The sequence below is a fragment of the Ostrea edulis genome, chromosome 9 (genome assembly GCF_947568905.1).
Source record: "Ostrea edulis chromosome 9, xbOstEdul1.1, whole genome shotgun sequence".
Taxonomy (NCBI): Eukaryota; Metazoa; Mollusca; class Bivalvia; order Ostreida; family Ostreidae; genus Ostrea; species Ostrea edulis.
In genome coordinates, this window is record NC_079172.1 from 20,279,657 (window position 1) to 20,302,755 (window position 23,099).

At 36.1% G+C, this 23,099-nt stretch overlaps 1 protein-coding gene across 2 annotated transcripts in view; it reads right to left on the bottom strand.

Annotated features, from left to right (window-relative positions):
• The window catches only part of LOC125657686 (uncharacterized), a 125,610-nt gene that overhangs the window by 42,388 nt on the left and 60,123 nt on the right, over window positions 1–23,099 (bottom strand). For both annotated transcript variants that reach the window (XM_048888413.2, XM_056148799.1), the window contains 8 exons: window positions 18,322–18,411; window positions 10,925–11,103; window positions 8,901–9,004; window positions 3,730–3,961; window positions 3,345–3,461; window positions 3,041–3,234; window positions 2,067–2,236; window positions 176–432 (listed from right to left, as the gene is read on the bottom strand). In XM_048888413.2, the coding sequence (XP_048744370.2) occupies window positions 176–432; window positions 2,067–2,236; window positions 3,041–3,234; window positions 3,345–3,461; window positions 3,730–3,961; window positions 8,901–9,004; window positions 10,925–11,103; window positions 18,322–18,411 (1,343 nt within the window). The remainder of the gene's footprint in view (window positions 1–175; window positions 433–2,066; window positions 2,237–3,040; window positions 3,235–3,344; window positions 3,462–3,729; window positions 3,962–8,900; window positions 9,005–10,924; window positions 11,104–18,321; window positions 18,412–23,099) is intronic.

Genomic DNA, 23,099 nt, shown 5'->3' on the forward strand with positions numbered 1-23,099 from the left:
TAGGGAATGGAGCCAAACCTTCTGTATACAAGTGTAAAATGATTAAGTAGCATTGCAATCTTTTAAAGAATCTTAACAGTTCACTTCAAAGCAAAAACATTGATAAGCATCGACACGGAGGCTCCAATCAACCCCAACAATTTCAGACAGGAATCAACAAAGTAGAAATACAAACTGTATTCAAAGTAGTAGTATCCCGGGAGTCGGTGCTGGATTTCTCCGGTGGTGATGTTAACTGTGATAGTGTAAGGAATGGCCTTATATTCTACATCAATCAGGCAGGAGTTGTCGATATCAATCTCCACCACGGCGGTAGCTCCCCGTACAGGGCTGCCACCGTCTACCACAATCACCGTAAACTTCAGCAGCGTGTTGGCTTCATAAACTTCTTTATACAGGTCCATGGTGTCATTGAAAATGGAGATAGGCGGGCTATAACAAGCACAATAAGAAAAACGTAATAAGATATGTGTGTGTACAATTCAATGATGACACACTAGTCGGGCTGTAACATGCACAGTAATAGAATGTAACAAGATATGTATATGTACAATTCAATGATGACACACTAGTCGGGCTGTAACATGCACAGTAATAGAATGTAACAAGATATATATATGTACAATTCAATGATGACACACTAGTCGGGCTGTAACATGCACAGTAATAGAATGTAACAAGATATGTGTGTGTACAATTCAATGATGACACACTAGTCGGGCTGTAACATGCACAGTAATAAAACGTAACAAGATATGTGTGTGTACAATTCAATGATGACACACTAGTCGGGCTGTAACATGCACAGTAATAAAACGTAACAAGATATGTGTGTGTACAATTCAATGATGACACACTAGTCGGGCTGTAACATGCACAGTAATAAAATGTAACAAGATATGTGTGTGTACAATTCAATGATGACACACTAGTCGGGCTGTAACATGCACAGTAATAAAATGTAACAAGATATGTGTGTGTACAATTCAATGATGACACACTAGTCGGGCTGTAACATGCACAGTAATAAAATGTAACAAGATATGTGTGTGTACAATTCAATGATGACACACTAGTCGGGCTGTAACATGCACAGTAATAAAACGTAACAAGATATGTCTGTGTACAATTCAATGATGACACACTAGTCGGGCTGTAACATGCACAGTAATAGAATGTAACAAGATATGTATATGTACAATTCAATGATGACACACTAGTCGGGCTGTAACATGCACAGTAATAGAATGTAACAAGATATGTATATGTACAATTCAATGATGACACACTAGTCGGGCTGTAACATGCACAGTAATAAAATGTAACTAGATATGTTTGTAATTAAACACAAAATGACCCAGACTATTACTATGTCCAACAGTGGTCAACTTGATGTCTGACCTTGACAATTCATCTTATCTTTATATCATAAATCTTCGACCTTGACTTATCATTTCACCAAGTATGGTGGAATCACATAAATTTATTGCGCTAAATTACATTAATTATGAATTTCATTGTAGTGTGAAATTCATGGGATAGGAGTGGCAACGAGAGACACGAAAAATGAGACCCCACAAAATATAAATGACTGCATTACTTGTCTGCTAAAAGAGTAATATCAAAAACATGAAAATACATAGAATACACAGCATGGCATTTCAGAATGTTTAGTTACCAGCACGACATAACTAACAAAGTGCAAGGCAGCCATCAAAAGATCGCATGGAAGGCAACTTAAAGCCCATGTACTGTCAGGTCAGAATGAGGAAAGCCTACAGATTATATAAATTGTCAGTAACAATGAGGAAAGCCTACAGATTATATAAATTGTCAGTCACGATGAGGGAAGCATACAGATTATATAAATTGTCAGTCACAATGAGGGAAGCCTACAGATTATATAAATTGTCAGTAGGTAACATAGCAAAAATTATGAGGTATTCAACCAATGAAAATGTATGATTCTGAACAGAGACTGAAAAAACAAGTTTTAACCCCCCATCTCAAACCAATATTTCCCTGTCTCTACTACCCGCGCTGTGACACAAATACTCTTGACTTACTCCTCTGTAACGGTGGAGATATAGAAGGAGAGAGCTGAGTTGTTTCCGCTGTCTATATCCGTGGCATTCAGATCGGCCAGAGCAGTCAGCTGGAGAGCTGGTATAGCCTGAAGCTGGTATAAAGTCTGAGTCAACTCCGGACAGTTATCATTGATATCCGATATCTTCACCTGAAACACAGAACACAGTTATCATTGATATCCGATATCTTCATCTGAAACATAGAATCCAGATATCCGATATCTTCACCTGAAACACAAAAAACGGTTATCATTGATATTCGATATCTTCACCTGAAACACAGAATACAGTTATCATTGATATCCGATACCTTCACCTGAAACATAGAATACAGATATCATTGATATCCGATATCTTCACCTAAAATACAGAATGCAGTTATCATTGATATCTGATACCTTCACCTGAAACACAGAATACAGTTATGATTGATATCCGATATCTTCATCTGAAACATAGAATCCAGATATCCAATATCTTCACCTGAAACACAGAATACAGATATCATTGAAATCCGATATCTTAACCTGAAACACAGAATGATTTATTGATTGTGTCAGTAGACAGTGATTGTACTGTACCTTGACAGTGATTGTGCCAGTAGACAGTGATTGTACTGTACCTTGACAGTGTTTGTGTCAGTAGATGGTGATTGTACTGTACCTTGACAGTGATTGTACTGTACCTCGACAGTGATTGTGTCAGTAGATGGTGATTGTACTGTACCTTGACAGTGATTGTGTCAGTAGATGGTGATTGTACTGTACCTTGACAGTGATTGTGTCAGTAGATGGTGATTGTACTGTACCTTGACAGCGATTGTGCCAGAAGACAGTGATTGTACTGTACCTTGACAGTGATTGTATTGTACCTCGACAGTGATTGTGTCAGTAGACAGTGACTGTACTGTACCTTGACAGCGATTGTGCCAGTAGACAGTGGTTGTATTGTACCTTGACAGTTATTGTACCAGTTGATGGTGGGGTTTTACCAGTATCAACCACTTCCATAACAACGCTGTAAACAGTGTTGACCTCGTAGTCGAGGCCCGAGTCCAGAGTGAACAGTGCTACTCCAGTGGTCAGTGTAAATGCCTCTGTTGTACCATCATGGCTCTCGGGCGTTGTTGTAGAGGGCGTGGCACATGCTATGATATAAAAAATGTCAATAAAAGCATTGTTTCCTGAGTCTGCTACCTCCAAGAGTATTTGCAACGAAGCTATCAGAGACAATTTACAACAGATCATTTCAACCTACCAACAAAAGTATGGCCATTGATAGTGGTGTATGTTGGAGCGACAGTAGTTGGAGCCACTGCTGCATTCTCATTGGCTGTTGTCTTGTCCTTCAGTGTGAAATGCCTAGCCTCATTTCCTGCAAACATTCAAATTCAAACTGAAAATCAAAATACATTTCCAAATCTTTAAATCACATGTAACACTGTGAACCATCTATGAATTCAAACAGACTATTTCAAACCAATTCCCTTCACTGATATGTACAGTACACTCTGTTTTATTACAAAACTTTGTCAAAAACTATAATGAGCTTGCACACACCTATATATTTCTCAAATATTTAAGAATTCCAATTTATTTCACAGTGTATAAAACAACAACTACAGCCTGCAGTAAGTCTATACCCCTTAGAATGGTGACAGTAAATGGAGGTCCCACGGAAAAGATGTCAGACAAGACCACTTCTGCCACAATGCCATTCTGATGGAGGTCCTCAGTCACAGTGACAATGTAGTCCCTGGGTGGTTCCTCAGCCGGATCCACAATAAACTGGAAGTTCTCCGTCTGGACATACAAACTGGAATCGCAGGAGAGGCGCTCCACGTGAAAGATGGAGAAGTGGTACCGCTCTCCAACCTATAGGAATGTCAATTTTAAATTATTTACAGACCTGGAGTGTTGAGTATTACCTGTAGCGTAGAGTATTTCTTCTTGGCATCAAACATTTGGTAGATTATCATAATTCAGATTGAAATATTCATCTGCAGGTGACTCCCGATAACTTCCAAGTTAAAGGGACCTTGATAAAACTTCCGAGTAATCGAGAATTTGATGGGTCGAAAGTCGAGTTAAATCCAGAAATTAAATGTCCCAGTCCGATCATTATGGTTCAGATTTTATAACAACCGGAAAGTATATTCATAACATCCTGACATTGTTTTGACACATCATTCTTCACATTTTTAGGCAAATGACTTGATTTTAACAAGCTACAGTACCCGCAACGTTATTCTTGACATGATAAACGATAGAACACGATACACGCACGATAGGATAGGATACACGCACGATACGATAGGATACACGCACGATACGATAGGATACTTGATAAACCTGATAAACGCAAAACCTGATAAACGATCTTCACGATAGACCTGATAAACGCAAAACACGATAAACGATCTTCACGATAAACGGAAAACCTGATAGAAATGTTGTAAATTTAGAAACGGTTTAGACGGAACGAAATTTTGATACCTACAACATAATTACATTATGTTTACATTATGTTGATAATAATATTGAAGGATTTCAATGTTCATTATATACCTACATTACGGACAACGCGGATTTCTTGTTTCCCGCGTTCTCGCGATGGGAAAAAATCTAACGCGGTAATCTATAGGTAACTCCGCATAAAACCGCATTCTCATCGTGGGATGACTAATAATCAGCTACCTGTCCCCGTCGCGGTAACATTTGTTTAAAACATTGATCGGTTTTGTACCATATAATTTCTTTAATCCATAGTCGTTTAATCCATGGTGTTTTTTTTCTAATGCCATCACAGCTAAAATTTAAAAAAAATAATAAAATATATACGGCATTGAATTCATTATTTGATATCTATATGAATTTTATCAGCCAATGATTCTAAAACTTATATTGTCACCTAATGTTTAATATATAGATTATACAGGGAATTAACTAAATGTAATATAATGTAGTGATATCATGCTTCAGTAGCTCTCTTATGCTAAAGTATATTACCTTGAGTATGAAATAAAACCAAGTAATATTGTGTGTGTAGCGAGGAGGGGGTTATTTTGCATCAAGCTCTAAGTTCACGGCTCATTCAACATCTCAAGTTATTTTCATAACGACAACTTTAAAAAAAAATCAACCGCACTACACCTGTTAGATATTTTTACACTATGATTGATAATTGATAGTCATAAGTAATTGGAACATATTTATTTGAATTGATATTTTGTTAACAAAACATAAATAAACTGTTTAAAAAACATAAACAAAACCCGGCTTGTTTTAAATTCGCAATTTTGAAACGCTTAGTGTGTAAAAAAAAAATTCAAGTAATCATCAAAACCAACATAAATTTCCAGTATCTAACCGTACGAGTATTGGTACATGTGTACATGTACAAGGTATAAAAAAAAACAAAAAACAACGATGACAGCGGAATCGTGCCCAGTTGAGCAGAATTTTGGGGGATGCAACACCCTTGCCCCCTTTTAAAACTTAATCTTCTAAATGTGTGAAATACAATGTCCCTGAGAATGTTAGCTGTCAAAACACGGGTGGTACACAAAATCAGATATAAGGACGCGCACAAGTTCAGCAGTTGCTATATAAGTAGCATACATGTGAAGAAGAAAAATCGGAAGAAAAAGAACCATTATTAAAATATACATGTATGTGATAAACAATGTAATTTACTGATTTTTCCTTTCAAATCGGAACTCCCTATTTTTCTGTTAGTGTTAATTACAAATAACTGTTTCTAGACAAACAAATGTTTATGAACTTCAGAAGAAGGAGCTTTCAGATTTACTGTGCTCGGTTTACTGTCCTACTTTCCAGACTACTTAGAATTAAATTGTGATAAATTTTCACTCTCTCTGGACAGACAAATAGCTCTTCTTCTGCCTTAAAATCGACAACTTTATGTTCTCCTTCAATTATACCGTCTTTCCTCGATTCCTAAAAATAGCTTCTTTAACAAAACGAATAAAGGTTTCGGAAAGTATCGTACTTTTTCATTAGATTTTATATACGATCCCGATAATTTCCGAAGCTACACGATAAACGATTTTCACGATAAACGGAAAACCTGATACACGCAAAACATGATACACGATAGACCTGATAAACGCAAAACACGATAGAAAACGGAAAACCTGATACACGATAGGATAGGATACACGCACGATACGATAGGATACACGCACGACAGAGCACGATAGGAATGTCAAGAATAACGTTGTGGGTACTGTACCAACACATCATGTCGAGATCAAGAGTGAAAAAACAATGAAATATGTTTTACGGGACCAAATTTCTCTTAAAAAGATCAAGAACTTTGAGAGATTGAACGTTTGAGAGTAAATTTGCTTAGTTATAAGAGAAAAAAACCGGGACCATGATATCACATTGAGAGATCAAGGACCTTAAAGAGACGGAAGTTAAAGTTATCATGAGTTACCTGTACAAGCTTTACTTACAGAGGAATAGCACGCCAGAGAAATCTGATATTGATGGAATTCAACCATATTTTGAAAATTAATACAGTCAAAACTGCCATAGCGACCCACTGTATTAAGCGACTCACTGTCGTATGTGACCATAAAAAGTTCCCCCCAAGACGTTACTCTATATTTTGTACCTGTATTAAATGACCACCTGTCTGACGCGACCAACGACCATGATTTTTACAACCTTTTCGTGTATTTTAACGAAATTTTACCTCTATTTAACGACTGTACATTTTTCGATTACAACGTGATTACTAGTTTCGATTTCGGTTGAGCCGACTATTCTGGGAATTATCGCCCCTAACACTTTCGTTTTCAAACGCGCGACTATTCTGGGAATTATCGCCCCTAACACTTTCGTTTTAATACGCACAGTTTGGCGATGATCTTGTTTAGTCGGCCCTCTGAATAAATTATTATACCTAAGCTGTCAACATTCAGTGTCGTGTGTGGTTAATTAATAAAACCCGCGTTGTTGTTTGTTTAACAAAATCAAGGATCAGGAAATCAAGGCTGGTGTATTTGAAGGTGTGAATTTCGACAAACTTTAAGAAGTGCCGGGTAGGCTAGATCGGAAATGAAAATCTACCACTTGTTATACCATTATGTTCAACAGAGTAAAACATTTGCCCGATTGCGATATAAAGCAGGTAAATATTATGCTTAGGACTGAAAATTTAAACGGAGTATTCGCAGTTTTCCTGCATGAGATACTCGAGGTTTCTAGAATAATGACCGGAACTAGCGGCTCACTTCGACATGTCCCGAGTATTTGATACGTCCGAGTTCAAGAAAATTGCCTACATTAGTTCTAAGCTTAAAAGATTTGCTGTGCATGTGCAATGGATATTTTGATTTATTTAATGTTTCTCAAATTTAATAACATTTTTCCAGCATGTATTGTACAAAAGGAGACGCAACACTTCACCATTTGCTTTCTTACCATAAGCATTGCATTTTTTAGTTACACTGTACAAGTAGGCTATACATAAATACCCTTTACAACAAAGTATTTATAAGTTTTAGAAAATTTATCATTCTTAAACAGATTAAATGTAATTTTTAATGAATAAAAATTTATGATACTACCCATTGTATTCTAGATTTTTAACTACAGTGTATTTAATTTTATTTTACAACTATTAAAACCATACTTGGTATTCTTAATGATAAATTCCAAATACATGTAGTCATTTTCTCCATTGTACAAATTATTTGCGAGATTTTATCCATTAACTGCGGAAAGTAGGCAACCTGTATTAAGAGACCACCTGTCATATGTGACCTTTTTTCCATTCTCCGTTGGACGGTCTCTTAATACAGGTTTGACTGTACTTTCAAATTTACCTTATTTAGTTTTTAAAAATGCAGTTTTAGTAGTAAGAAATCTGAAAAAGTGGTGCAAAATTAAAAAGGGTTATACACATGTATCATTTAATTGATAGTAGTGCTAAACAATTCAAGACATTGAGCAAAAAATATTTTTATGTCCATAGTGGATTGGCCATTGACATTGTGACATAAAGTTTAATTGAAGTCATTTACTCGTTAGGATGTATCAGTGTACCATGTTTGGTGTCAATCAAGCAAATGATTCTTTAAAAATATGAGACAAAATATTATGTTCAGTTTGACCCTTGACCATGTAAACTCAAAATTAATAGGGTTCATCTACTCCTTAATATGATGTTAAAGTGTACCAACTTTGATGTCTGTCAAGCAAAGGGTTCTCAAGATATTGAGTGGACAGTATATTCCTAGGTCCAGTTTGACCCTTGACCATGCAACCTCAAAATCAATAAAGGTCAACCACTTCTTACAACGTACCAACTTTGATGTCGGTTAAGGATTGGGGATTCCTAAGATATTGAATGGACAGTATCTTCTCATATCCAGAGTGGATCAACCCTTGACATGAAAATCATTAGGTGTCCTTTTCTTCTAATAAACAACCCACACATGAAATATCATTATGAACAAGTGAATGGTTCTCAAGATATTGAGTGGACAATATATACATGGTTTACCCACATACCGACCAACAGGTTCAAAGCAATATGCCCCTCTTCTTTGAGGAGGGGGGGGGGGGGGACATCAAAATATTAAAAATGCTGCTAGACACAAATCCATGAACTGCATATAACAGTCAACATGTAAACCTACTGAGCTACCCAGTTAGGCGATTAGATAAAGGAATATACATGTATTGCTGATATCTACAGTATGATTCAAGTCAACCATTGTGTTGATGTACTAGAATGGATTCCTCCATCAGTGATAGTAAGAATGTTCTTGTTACATACCTCCAGTTCCACAAGCACCTGTTCTGCTGGCAGAGTGCTGGTAATCACACACAAACTGGTAGTGGGAGACACTAGACCATACTGTGGGATGATGTAACTTCCTCCTATAAATGCAATAGCGATAATCAACGATGAATGTCATTTATAAATCTTTGACGATACACTGTTAGTTTCATAGGTCCTAGTCATGAAGGATCACTTCACGCACAAATACAAGAGTACTCATTATACAATTAAAAATTCTTCCAGTCAAACATCTATCATGGCAAAATAAACATTTCTAGATAATAGATTATTATAATCAAATATCAACATTTCTTGACATATAACTAGTAAGTAAAAATAAACATTTCTAAATGTATAAATAAAAAGAAACATTTCTTGATATATATTTAAGTAAAAATAAACATTTCTAAATATATAAATAAAAATAAACATTACTTGATATATGATTAAGAATACATATTTCTAGATTTATAATTAAGTAAAAATAAACATTTCTAAATATATAATTAGCCTATATACTGACCAGGTAAAGCTTGCTATAAAATCAACCCATATACTGACTAAATAGAAATTACATACTGATAGGGAGAAACATTACCTGGGTACTAGTGGTACTTCCTGATAGACTAAGATTTTACCTGGGGTACTAGTGGTACCTACTGATAGGGAGAGACATTACCTGGGTACTAGTGGTACTTACTGATAGTCTAAGATTTTACCTGGGGTACTAGTGGTACCTACTGATAGAATGAGACATTACCTGGGTACTAGTGGTACTTACTGATAGACTAAGATTTTACCTGGGGTACTAGTGGTACCTGCTGATAGAATGAGACATTACCTGGGTACTAGTGGTACTTACTGATAGACAGATACATTACCTGGGGTACTAGTGGTACTTACTGATAGACAGGGACATTACCTGGGTACTAGTGGTACTTGATGATAGATACATTACCTGGGGTACTAGTGGTACTTAATGATAGAGACATTACCTGGGGTACTAGTGGTACTTAATGATAGAGATATTACCTGGGTACTAGTGGTATTTGATGATAAAGACATTACCTAGGTACTAGTAGTACTGTCTTATTGATAGAGACATTACCTGGGTACTAGCGGTACTTACTGATAGAGACATTACCTGGGTACTAGTGGTACTTGATGATAGACAGACATTACCTGGGTACTAGTGGTACTTGATGATAGACAGACATTACCTGGGTACTAGTGGTACTTGATGATAGACAGACATTACCTGGGTACTAGTGGTACCTACTGATAGAATGAGACATTACCTGGGTACTAGTGGTACTTACTGATAGACTGATACATTACCTGGGTACTAGTACTTACTGATAGACTGGGACATTACCTGGGTACTAGTGGTACTTAATGATAGAGACATTACCTGGGGTACTAGTGGTACTTAATGATAGAGATATTACCTGGGGTACTAGTGGTACTTATTGATAGACAGACATTACCTGGGTACTAGTGGTACCTACTGATAGAATGAGACATTACCTGGGTACTAGTGGTACTTACTGATAGACTGATACATTACCTGGGTACTAGTACTTACTGATAGACTGGGACATTACCTGGGTACTAGTGGTACTTAATGATAGAGACATTACCTGGGGTACTAGTGGTACTTAATGATAGAGATATTACCTGGGGTACTAGTGGTACTTATTGATAGACAGACATTACCTGGGTACTAGTGGTACTTATTGATAGACAGAGACATTATCTGGTTACTAGTGGTACTTACTGATAGAGACATTACCTGGGGGTACTAGTGGTACTTACTGATAGAGACATTACCTAGGTACTAGTGGTACTTATTGATAGACAGAGACATTACCTGGGGTACTAGCAGTACATATTGACTGGTACATTACCTGGGGTACTAGTGGTACTTACTGATAGAGAGACATTACCTGGGTACTAATGTTACTTACTGATAGAGACATTGCCTGGGTACTAGTGGTACTTATTGACTGGTATATTACCTGGGGTACTAGCGGTAGTGAGGCTGATCTTTTTACAGGGAACACTAGTTCCCATGTTTCTGGAGCTGATCTCCATCACAAACTTCCCATTCAGATACAGCCAGAGGTCGTCCCCTCCTCCAATAGTTACCGACTCCGTGCCTTGGAAGACAAATCCTGATCTAATGGCGGAAGTGAAACTGTGGGAAAAGTTATAAACAGAATCTCAGATACACGCATAAGAATTCATTACTGTATACTGTAAAACATGCTTATAGTGAAGTGCTGGGGACAAACAATTACAGTAAAACATGTTTATAGTGAAGTGCTGGGGACAAACAATTACAGTAAAACACACTTATGGTGAAGTGCTGGGGACCAACAATTACTGTAAAACACACTTATGGTGAAGTGCTGGGGACAAACAATTACAGTAAAACATGCTTATAGTGAAGTGCTGGGGACAAACAATTACAGTAAAACACACTTATAGTGAAGTGCTGGGGACAAACAATTACAGTAAAACATGCTTATAGTGAAGTGCTGGGGATGAACAATTACTGTAAAACACACTTATGGTGAAGTGCTGGGGGTCAAACAATTACAGTAAAACACGCTTATAGTGAAGTGCTGGGGACAAACAATTACTGTAAAACACACTTATGGTGAAGTGCTGGGGGTCAAACAATTACAGTAAAACATGCTTATAGTGAAGTGCTGGGGACAAACAATTACAGTAAAACATGTTTATAGTGAAGTGCTGGGGACAAGCAATTACAGTAAAATATGCTTATAGTGAAGTGCTGGGGACAAACAATTACAGTAAAACATGCTTATAGTGAAGTGCTGGGGATGAAAAATTACAGTAAAACAGACTTATAGTGAAGTGCTGGGGACCAACAATTACAGTAAAACATGTTTATAGTGAAGTGCTGGGGACCAACAATTACAGTAAAACATGTATATAGTGAAGTGCTGGGGACAAACAATTACAGTAAAACATGTATATAGTGAAGTGCTGGGGACCAACAATTACAGTAAAACATGTATATAGTGAAGTGCTGGGGACAAACAATTACAGTAAAACATGCTTATAGTGAAGTGCTGGGGATGAAAAATTACAGTAAAACACACTTATAGTGAAGTGCTGGGGACAAACAATTACAGTAAAACATGCTTATAGTGAAGTGCTGGGGACAAACAATTACAGTAAAACATGTTTATAGTGAAGTACTGGGGACAAACAATTACAGTAAAACATGCTTATAGTGAAGTACTGGGGACAAACAATTACAGTAAAACTGTGAAGTGAAGTACTGGGGATGAAAAATTACAGTAAAAGACACTTATAGTGTCTTAAAATAGCACATTGTTTTCATTATAAATATCATTTCTATGCTACAGAAATCGTAATAATACTTGATCAAAACTGATACCGCCTTGTCTTATTTACTTGAAATTCACTCGCTACCAGAGTTTTATAACTCGATTCAATACCAGAATCGTATGCTACTCGCTACCAGATCAAGTCTGAGATTTGTTTACCCTGATGACCACATTACATTTGTGTACAAGTCCTTTGTCACTTGATTTTGTCAATTTCTGCATGTTGCATGTTTTTCATGGATCTGGCCGGGAATATGCAATTCATTTTGAGTTTTAACTTTCCTTTTGTAGTAAACGATTGATGTACTTACCCATCTAAATGCGGCGAAATTTTAGGGGATTATGTCTGAATTCTTCATTTAGTACCAATTAAATATTGATATGTTTATAATTACTGAGGGGGGTGGTCGTTATATCACACTTTGGCACGTCATTTTTGGAAGCTTGGGTGATGTTTTCATTACAAAACATTGAACGCTCGCATCGGCTATTTAATTGATATGAACTTTAAACAAAGAAAATATTGAGTCTGTTAAAACTTTATTGCTACAAACTCTCGTGCTTTGCTGAAATTAACATTATTTCCCCGAAAATATTGTTATGTAGTGTGTATAAGGACAAGATTGCCGTTTTCTTAAAAAACAAATTTGCTGCACTGTATACAAATTCTAGTAGATGCTCTTTTGAGAACCTGCATTATTTCCACAAAGATTTCTCGTGAAGTTAAATGCGATTGTACACACGAATGGTATTTCCACAATTTACAGGCCCCAAAAGGGGATGCATATTAAATATATTCGTCAAAATACAGTAAGGCGACACCAATAAAATTTCTTGTTCTTCAGACAAATGACCCCAAAAAATTGGGGCGGGCAAGCGATTTACTATTTATAATATTAAAATTTATTTTCAACATAATTTTCAGGCGGTATCGTAATAGAGCAAAGCGAGCGATTATATTTTTTTTCTCTCTTGAACTTTTGTATTGTAAAACAATGAAAAATATATTCAAAATCACCTAAACACGTAAAATAACCAATTTTCTTTCTTTCTTTTTTTTTTTAAAAGGGACATTAACTGTGAAAGTGATGAGAATTTTTTTACTCAAAATTTCTCAATGGCATAGGAATATATAAAAATAACTAATAAAAACATTTATTTTGCTCAAAAACAAGAGAAACCCTAATAAGACTATGTTAGATAGCCACTTTTGGTGTAAAGAAATATATATGGAAGAATAATTGCCGTGCAAGACATTAATTATTTAATCATTAAAAATTATGTACATAATTCATGTGCCTGCTTTGGGGATAAAAGGTGTTTAAAATAATCAAATTGTGCAGTTATTCCTGAAATATATAATATTGAGCTATTTTCATTGAATCAAATTTTTAGTGACAAAATGAAAGCAAATGCCCCTTTGAATACACATATTGATGATTTCAGTACATGTAAAATTACAGTGTTTCGTGTTTCTGTAAGACATTTTGTTTATACCCCAAATGTGATAATATATTGCTTAGTTTACGTGTTCAAGGTATTGTGTATAGAAGTTCCTTATTTGATGAAGAAATGAATAACAAAATTCAGTGAATGCATTTAAAATTGTATTTGTAGATGTACATACATTTCAAGACTAAATATACTGTCGTTTGCCAAGTTCCGGATCACATTTTCATTAACGATTGCTGGAGGTACTAGGAAGATAATTTAGGTTTCAATCTTCTTGTGAGAAGATAAGAAGTTCCTCAGATGAAAAATCATTTAAATTGTCTGAAAATTGCTGTAAATGTCACAGGTCTTTACATTTTCCATACCCAAGTTCATAGGTTCGTTCCGCATCACACCGCCAATTCCAAATCACGGAGATGTTTGAAATGACTGCATGCGCATGCCGATTCGAACATTGACTGATCCAATTCAATCGGTCTCATACTTTAAAGACACTAGTTTAATTTGAACAATATTCAAAGCTTCACATTTAGACATAGCCAAAAGGTGGCATTCAAAATTCTCTTAATTAGCATTCATAATTATCTTTCTCTGAGGCTGTTCATAATATAACATTATATCTACAATTTCTCGCCATTTTCTTGCGGTTTTGGCAAGGGTGGGAAACTTGGAATGAAAAAAAAGTTCTAAAATTAAATATGCTAAAGTTGAATAAACTACAGTATAAATTTTAAATATTAATTTCAAGAATTAAATCTAGACGCAATGCATAGTATATTAACAGTCTAAATTTTCTAATTAAAAAAAAAGGTTTGTTGAGTTTATAAAAAAAAATTGTGCGTTTATATCTGACACTACTTCTATAAATCCAAGAGTGCCTTTAATATGACCTGAAATATTGATCAAAGTTGAAAATTAAGTTCAATATCACATGTGTGACATGACTGATCCGAAATTGGTTCAACAGATAAAAAAATATTTATTGATGCTATTAATTGCTGAAAGATGTATTAATTAAATGCATTAATGTTTTGTGCAAGAAATGTGGTTATACTTTAGCTACAGACCTTTTCCCACAACGCGATTTTTCCCGTGCATGAAAATTACCAAGATGTCGAAGTGTATTATAGAAGTGTGACAAGTAATAAACCTGGGTTGAATAAAAAATACATCAGTTTTGCATCCCTCAGTAATCATTTCAAACGTGATTTACTTTTCTAAGTAGAAATCATTTCATTGACAATAATTAGTACTTTTAGAAAATAATTACCAAGTGATTCGGAACTGGCAATGATCCGAGACTGGACAAAAGACTAATTTGTTTTTGTTAAAAACTGTCTTTCCAACTATCCACCACTAAAGTTCATGCTTGTGTTTGTAAGATCTACACCCCCGTTATTTTTGATTATTATTAAATATTACAACTAATACAGGCATAGTTGTCCTCGGCTCGAGTGTACCTCGGAGTGTCTCCGCATGTTTTAAAAATATTCAATGTTGTTCAGGTTTTTGCTGACAAAGTTGAAATATACCATTATTTCCAAGCACAGTCATGACATTGTTAAAAACTAAAATAAAAAATGGAGCGGAAAATGAACCGAAAAATTCCAAAAGCGGGAAATTTAAATTAATATTATTTCTTACGTTCTATTTAAATACGAGCGTTCGGATCTGACGAACAAGAAATTATATTGGTGTCGCCTAGATGTGATTATCTATATCTGACTGTAGAATAGTCTGAAAGCGAAAACATATAACACACTGAATGTGCGTTCCTTGTCTCACACCGGTAGATTCCCACAGGAATAGTCACATGGTTTAGGCTTTGACACCCTTTCGAAGAGGACTTGACGGGGAGTACGATCGGTCGTAATTGACTAATACCATTTTCAAATATTTACTATGCTTTTCCTACCTAAGAAAGCGAGATATTACCTTCTTTACTATCAAATATTTACTTATAAGTTATTTATTTCGTGTTTACGAATCTATTTTTGTAGTTGATATATTTATACAGTGCATAGAAACTATATGTAATTTTGCGCTTTATAAATGAATACAAGAGGCCCATGGACCACATCGCTCACCTGAGTCACCTTGGACAATATCTGAAGACTTTCCATATATATTTGCATGTAAAACCTTAGTCCCTATTATGGCCCCAACTACCCCTGGAGGCCACGATTTTTGCAAACTTGAATCTACACTATGTCAGAGAGCTTTCATGTAAATGTCAACTTCTTTGGCCCAATGGTTCTTGAGGAGAAGATTTTTCCTATATTTGTATGTAAAACTTTGACCCCCCCTTGTGGCCCCATCCTACCCCCTGGGGCCATGATTTGAACAAACTTGAATCTGCACTATGTCAGAAAGTTTTCTTGAAAATATCAACTTTTCTGACTCAGTGGTTCTTGAGAAGAAGATTTGTAAAGCTTTTTCCTATATATTTGTATGTAAAACTTTGATCCCCTATTGTGGCCCCATCCAACCCTCAGGACCCATGATTTGAACAAATTTGAATCTGCATTATGTCAGGAAGCTTTCATGTAAATCTCAGCTTTTCTGGCTTAGTGGTTCTTTAGAACAAGATTTTTAAAGTTTTTCCCTATATACTTTGATCCCGCCTTGTGGCCCCATCCTACCCCCGGGGGCCATGATTTGAACAAACTTGAATCTGCAATATGTCAGGAAGCTTTCAGCTCTTCTGGCCCAGTGGTTCTTGAGAAAAAGATTTTTAAATGACCCTACCCCATTTTTGCATTTTTATGATTATCTCCCCTTTGAAAGGGACATGGCCCTTCATTTGAACAAACATGAAAGCCCTTATCCCAAGGATGCTTTTGGCCAAGTTTGGTTGAAATTGGCCAAGTGGTTCTGGAGAAGAAGTCGAAAATGTGAAAAGTTTACAGACGGACAGACAGACAGACGGACGACGGACAAAATGTGATCAGAAAAGCTCACTTGAACCTTTAATACACACGTACATCGCATGTTAATCGCCTGTGACACTTATTGACTTTTAAAATTTGCTTACATCATGTATTCATGCATGTTTATAGTTTCTTTAAACGTATTGAGAGGACTCGATCATTTAAATTACATTGTTAGATGTGTATAAGAATGTCAACATACATGTATGATATGTCTTCAAAACCTAATGAAGCTGTTTGAAAAAGCAAATGAAATTTTTTGAAAGATCTTTGTGCACGGAATTTATTTGCTGTTGGCGTAAGAATAAACAGAAAGTTTGTGAGCCGCGATAAATCCGCACGCCATTGACAGCAAGCAGCATCTCGCTTCGCAAGCCGACTCAAAAATTATATAAACTCTGAAAATTAATGTAGTTGAGATAGTTGTTATCGTACACAATCTATTTATAGTAACATCTCTCAATCAATGAGATTTAAGACTGGGCCAAAATTTTGGTCTTTTTTAAAACATGCCCAAGAATATACTGTAACGTGTTTTCTAAGGGTTCTTTTCAAAGGATAAAAGGATCTCGTGAACTCTAAATATATACATGTATATGGAATTTTCCTCGTGCTCTACTTGGGCCAAAAATTAAATACATAGAATCACAATATTTACAATGATTATTCTGATTTACTGGGATACTTGTCCCGGGTTCTGTTTTTCTTAAAAATACACTGGGACACAAGCCGAGGTTCTATTCACACGGTTCTGTAGAGATGGCTGGGCACTTTGCACCTGGTTCTGAAACTAAGTTCCTATTGCTTGTGAGTACTCGGTGCCTCACCCTTATTCAGGATTACTACACCTTGTATCTCACCACAATTCCTTAGTTTGTCTTTCACCAGTGGCTTATATTTCTACCCTAACCTTTCAAATTCTTTTCACTATTAATTCTTTAATAGTTTACCTTCTAATTCTGGCTTATTTCCACCAACAGCAGTCTGCTAACGAATGATGAATGCTGCCTCTGCAGCCTCTTATATAGCAAAGGGTTATACCCATTCAAATAGGGGTAAACAGGATCTCGGACTATTCCATTAGTCTGAGTCACTTCAGTGTTTGGAAGGTATAGGCCCATTGTATAGTTCATTACTCATTACAATATCTTCATATTTCAACTATTTAAAACTGAGTTTCATATATCCTTGATTAGTGGAAAATTGTGTAAGATATCTTTATATGTATTCCATTCAAAACTGAGTTTCATATCCTTGATATCCCATGGGGATCCGGGTTAGAATAGGTCCTCAGTACCCCTTGTTTGTTGTAAGAGGTGACTAAATGGGGCGGTCCTTCGGATGAAACCGCTAAAACCGAGATCCCATGTCACAGCAGGTGTGGCACGATAAAGATCCCATCCCTGCTCAAAGGCCATAAGCGCCAAGCATAGGTCCTAAATTTTGTAGCCCTTCACCAGCAGTGGTGACGTCTCTATATGAGTGAAATATTTTCGAGAGGGACGTAAAACAAAATTCAATCAATCAATCAATCATATCCTTGATTAGCAGAAACTATGTAAGATATCTTTATATGTATTCCATTAAAAAAATGAGCTTCATACATGCATGTATATCCTTGATTAGTGGAAAATTGTGTAAGAATTATACCCAAAATTGTGTTCCACGCCATAGCAGTCTTTATCCTGATTCCCGAAGCCCATGTCGTCCACAGGGAAATAGCTGTTCTGTGCTGTAAATCTACAAGAGGACAGATACAACTTCAATGTACAAGGGCTGTCCAAAAAGTTCATGAACAGTGGCAAATTTTATTATTACAAATGGGTTCAGATTTACACAATATTACTGTGAATTTACAGTAAGTGTGAACGACTCAGCTTCTCAAGTTCATTCGAGGTCTCGGATAGTTGATTTCAAAACAAATCTGTCAATGATGACGCATCGAGGAAAGAACAATCACTGCGATTGGACCAATATTTAAAGGGGTGGGAATAAAAATAATTTTAGATGGGCACACGTGTCTTTACACTAGCGTGTCATTACATAATCTTTTAGCACGATGGAAGAGACTCTGCGAAAAGGGAAAACTAACTAAAACAATGACGTTGATTTTAAAATTACATGCCGAGGGTTTATTTTATGGTAAAATCAGTAAGAAATTAGGCGTCCCAAAGGCCACGTTACAAAATTGTCAATCATGGGAACTCTTGCACCGAAAATGTCGCCAACGAAGCTCACACCGGATGTACTTTTGTTTATCGAGTATGAAATTAAAAAAGAAATCAAGTGTATATTAATAGAGAAATCAGACAAAATTTATTAAGAAGAAATATTTGTACCCCTGACAATGTACCATGGGTGTCTTTAATTAGTAGAGCTGCGAGAAATTTTTTGGGAAATGACTTTCAAGAAACTGCAAAGAAAATCCAAGAGAAGCATATTTCGTCGGAACACAGGGACTCGCCACAAAATATCTGACTTTTTAAAATTTGACATCGTCTATTCTATATTTACAAATAAATGTAACTATAGAATAGAGAGGGTCAATTCGTGACGATCCCCTGTGGTCTGAACACGAACGAAGTGTTGAAAACTTCTTTGCTACTGATATTATTGCAATTTAGGCCGAGTCAGTAATATATATATATATATATATTACATATATAATTATATATATATATATATATATATTGACGAAGCGAGTGTTGCGTTCATACAACGGGTAATCGGAATCACGGACATGCAGTTAGGGGTGGACCAGTGATATAGGTTCAAAGGTACGCCAGTATAAACGCAATATTAACAATCAACCTTTGCTGTGGTTTATTATGACGTTATAGAAGGCGCGTCTAATGCTAACGAAATGCTGAATTTCTTTAATAATGTGTTACATGTACAGGAGAGGGATGGTTTGGGGAATTTAGTTATTGCTAGAATTCACAGAACTTGCCGTTGTTCATTCAATTAACAGTCTCTAGCGATGGTTACTTCCGAATTTCTTACCAAAATGTGGGTATATATAACAGTAAAAGACATCAAAGCATCCAATTGCCATGTGTTGAAAATAAATGTTTTCTCGAAGTAGAATATCTATCGATCTTATTACTTAATCTGACAAATTATTTTAGGGGTGAGATCAAATGTTCAATGTTAGAGAAAACTGAGTTTGCATAGTTCTCACCAAGACACCCCCCCCCAATACAAAACTAAGTATGAAGTATGTTGAAAATAATCGATTAACAAGTAAAACAAATGAAAGTGTACATTGAAACTATTAAACGTTTATTAAAATGTATTATTATGTGGTTTTAAAGTCAGTTGTCTTTTTTTCCCACTAACGTGTAATCGATGTCGGATGACAGAAACTAACGAGTTTTTACCCCCTCTTCCCCCTAACTATTTGAATTTAGAAATTTTTCGGACATCGATCTTTTCCAATGCTTTGCAAGATTTCGAAAATATCCTCTGAGAGATTTATTTTAAAATAACGATATGGAAACTGCGAATGTGAAAGAGATAACAAAACAAAAGCATTGTTCTTTAACGGACGAAATCGCCTATAGAAACATGTACTGAAATTTCTGATCACTTAAAACTGACAAGTATATACAGGAATTTAAGGGAGTATAACCTTTCAATTTTTATTGGGATATAGAGGCAACTGCGGATCCTGCCTTTTCCCGCAGCATTTTCGATCCCGTCATTTTTTTTCTTTTCAATATTCAACACTATTTGAATTCTGGGATATTGTTATCCTGCCTTTTCTTTACATATCGGAGCTCGCCTTTTTCACCCTGTATTCCCCCTCCCATACCTATTGATACTGCGATGGATTATAAGTATGGCACGGTTATTCCTGTTTTAAAGATAAAATTTATAAGGTATCTGATAAAAGTTATATCTTCTAAAGTTTACGAGATATCTTGTATCTTTTATAAGACATCTTATATTTTTTTCTTTATAAGATATCCCATCACTTTTATAATACATGTAGATATCTAGTATATATAAGATAAACTTTACAAGACATTTTAATTGAAGATTGCAGCCAAGATAGTTTGCTTTGTCTGCCTTTTCACAATATTATTGAATTATCTTTCAGCCACTAGTGAGAATGAAAATAAACACCAATTGGTACTTTACATGAATTTATTGAGCAATGACATCATAAAAACACAATACACAAGTGTTGGATGATACTGGCTGCAAAAATTAGTAGGAGTCAAGGGAGACAACTAGGATACCATAAACCAATGGGCAAACTAGTGGCCTCGCTTTGATGCGAGTGCCAAGGAACCCCATGCCTAACACGCATGGTGGCTAGGCACACAAGCTGCACAGCTTTTACACCCTGTCTCTGGCTTGCTACCTGGTTTAGAACTTTCACACCACCCAGCCTGTAGCCTCTCCTCCTTTTATAGAGGTAGAGGGGGTCTGAGCACTGAAATGCTGCAGACCCCAAGCAGTTTCCAGTTATTCCACACATTTGCTCAATGGCATTTAACTTCCATGTTAACACACAGCCATGAGACATCCCTCATGCTTTGATGCAGATGGGCAGAGACAACAGGTTAAGCTTGTACACTTATTGGCCTTAATGTTTCCCTGACTCCTCCCCCTTAAAATTGCGACAAATGTAAGAAAAGAAAAATTATCCGGATATTTATTCAATAGTCCTCTTTCGTTGACTGGTTGGCAATTAGCAAGGTGCAACTATCGTCATATGAGCAGTCCTATGCAAGTACAAAAACAGGCTCAGCTTAACTGAATCCACGCCCTGCAATTTACCAAAAAATATAACATACTTGGCGCAGATTATTTGACCAAAGTAAAACAAATTGATGGTTTACTTAACTTTTTCAAAATATGGGGAGGGTGGGTGGGTAACGTGCTGTTGTTCCTTCCACTTGAGTGGGGTGCAAAAAGGAAGAGGAAGTTGCAATACTAGTTAACTCCTCCTGATGCTGACTTTCTTAAAATAAGTTAGCTTGTACCAAGTTAAGTCCTATTGTATAATGCTATTCACTCAATTAAATGAGATTATCTCATATCCATCTCAATAATCTATATTATTAACGTAATCTTCAAATCTCCGTTGTCAAACCAAACCCGATATTGCATCTCACGCTACGTACGGTGTAACTTAAACTGAAATCATATAGTGAAACTTACACTTGTTAAGCACGAGATAATATAATGCCAAATACTTGGGAACGCCTACCTATAATTTAACCGACCAATCAAAAGCGCTCTTTAAAATCACTCGGGGACTTTCCAATGAACTATCTTGAGCACGTTATGTACTTGCATGCCAATATGTCTCGTTCACACTTACTGTAAATCCACAGTAACAAATATTAAAATGTTTGTTTTGAAATTCCAAGTCAAAATAAGTTGGTTTTGAATGTTTTCACTTAGTACATCAAATGAAACAAGATGTGTTTGTTTGTGAAACACTGATGCCCCAAATTAAAATAAAGCAGAACTCATTTCAGTGAATAATTTTCAAAGTAGGCCAGAGGTCAATTTCAAGGTCACCAAGTTTTCTAAAACAAATTCATAGGTCAATGTAAAGGTCACTAGAACAAAGATGCTGATACCAATGGAAAGAAATACACATGCCAAATATAATAGCTGTGTCTCTTATGTAGGAAGAGATATGCCCAAGGTTAAACATTTTTTGAAAAAATTCCAAAAGCTAGGTCAATTTCAAGGTCACAAGGTCAACACATCTAGTACCAATGGAAAGGTCTTCTCACAAGAAATGCACATGCTTAATATAAAAACGGTACCTTATACAATTTGAAAGATATGGATTATATTAGAATTTTCTAAAATTAGGTCAATGTAAGGTCACCAGGTCAAACATTTTGGTGTCAATGGCAAGCTTTTGCCACAAGGAATACACATACCAATATGAAAGGTCTACCTCTTATGGTGTAAAAGACATGACTCCAGTTAAAAGTTTTTTGCTACAGACAGATGGACAGATAAACCAAAAACTAGATGTCCCTGAATCTTCGATTCTGGGGGCATAAAAATATAATGTGTTCAAAAAACCTTTTGGACAGCCCTTGTACTTCTGATTACACACACCTAACTCCCCTGTAGTCAGGTGTTCCACTTCTTACCTGTGTGTCACCGGAGAAGACGCCGAGATAAGCTTACCTGTGTGTCACCGGAGAAGACGCTGAGATATGTTTACCTGTGTGTCACCGGAGAAGATGCCGAGATATGCTTACCTGTGTGTCACCGGAGAAGACGCCGAGATAAGCTTACCTGTGTATAACTGGAGAAGATGCCGAGATAAGCTTACCTGTGTGTGACCGGAGAAGACGCCGAGATAAGCTTACCTGTGTATAACTGGAGAAGATGCCAAGATAAGCTTACCTGTGTGTGACCGGAGAAGACGCTGAGATAAGCTTCAG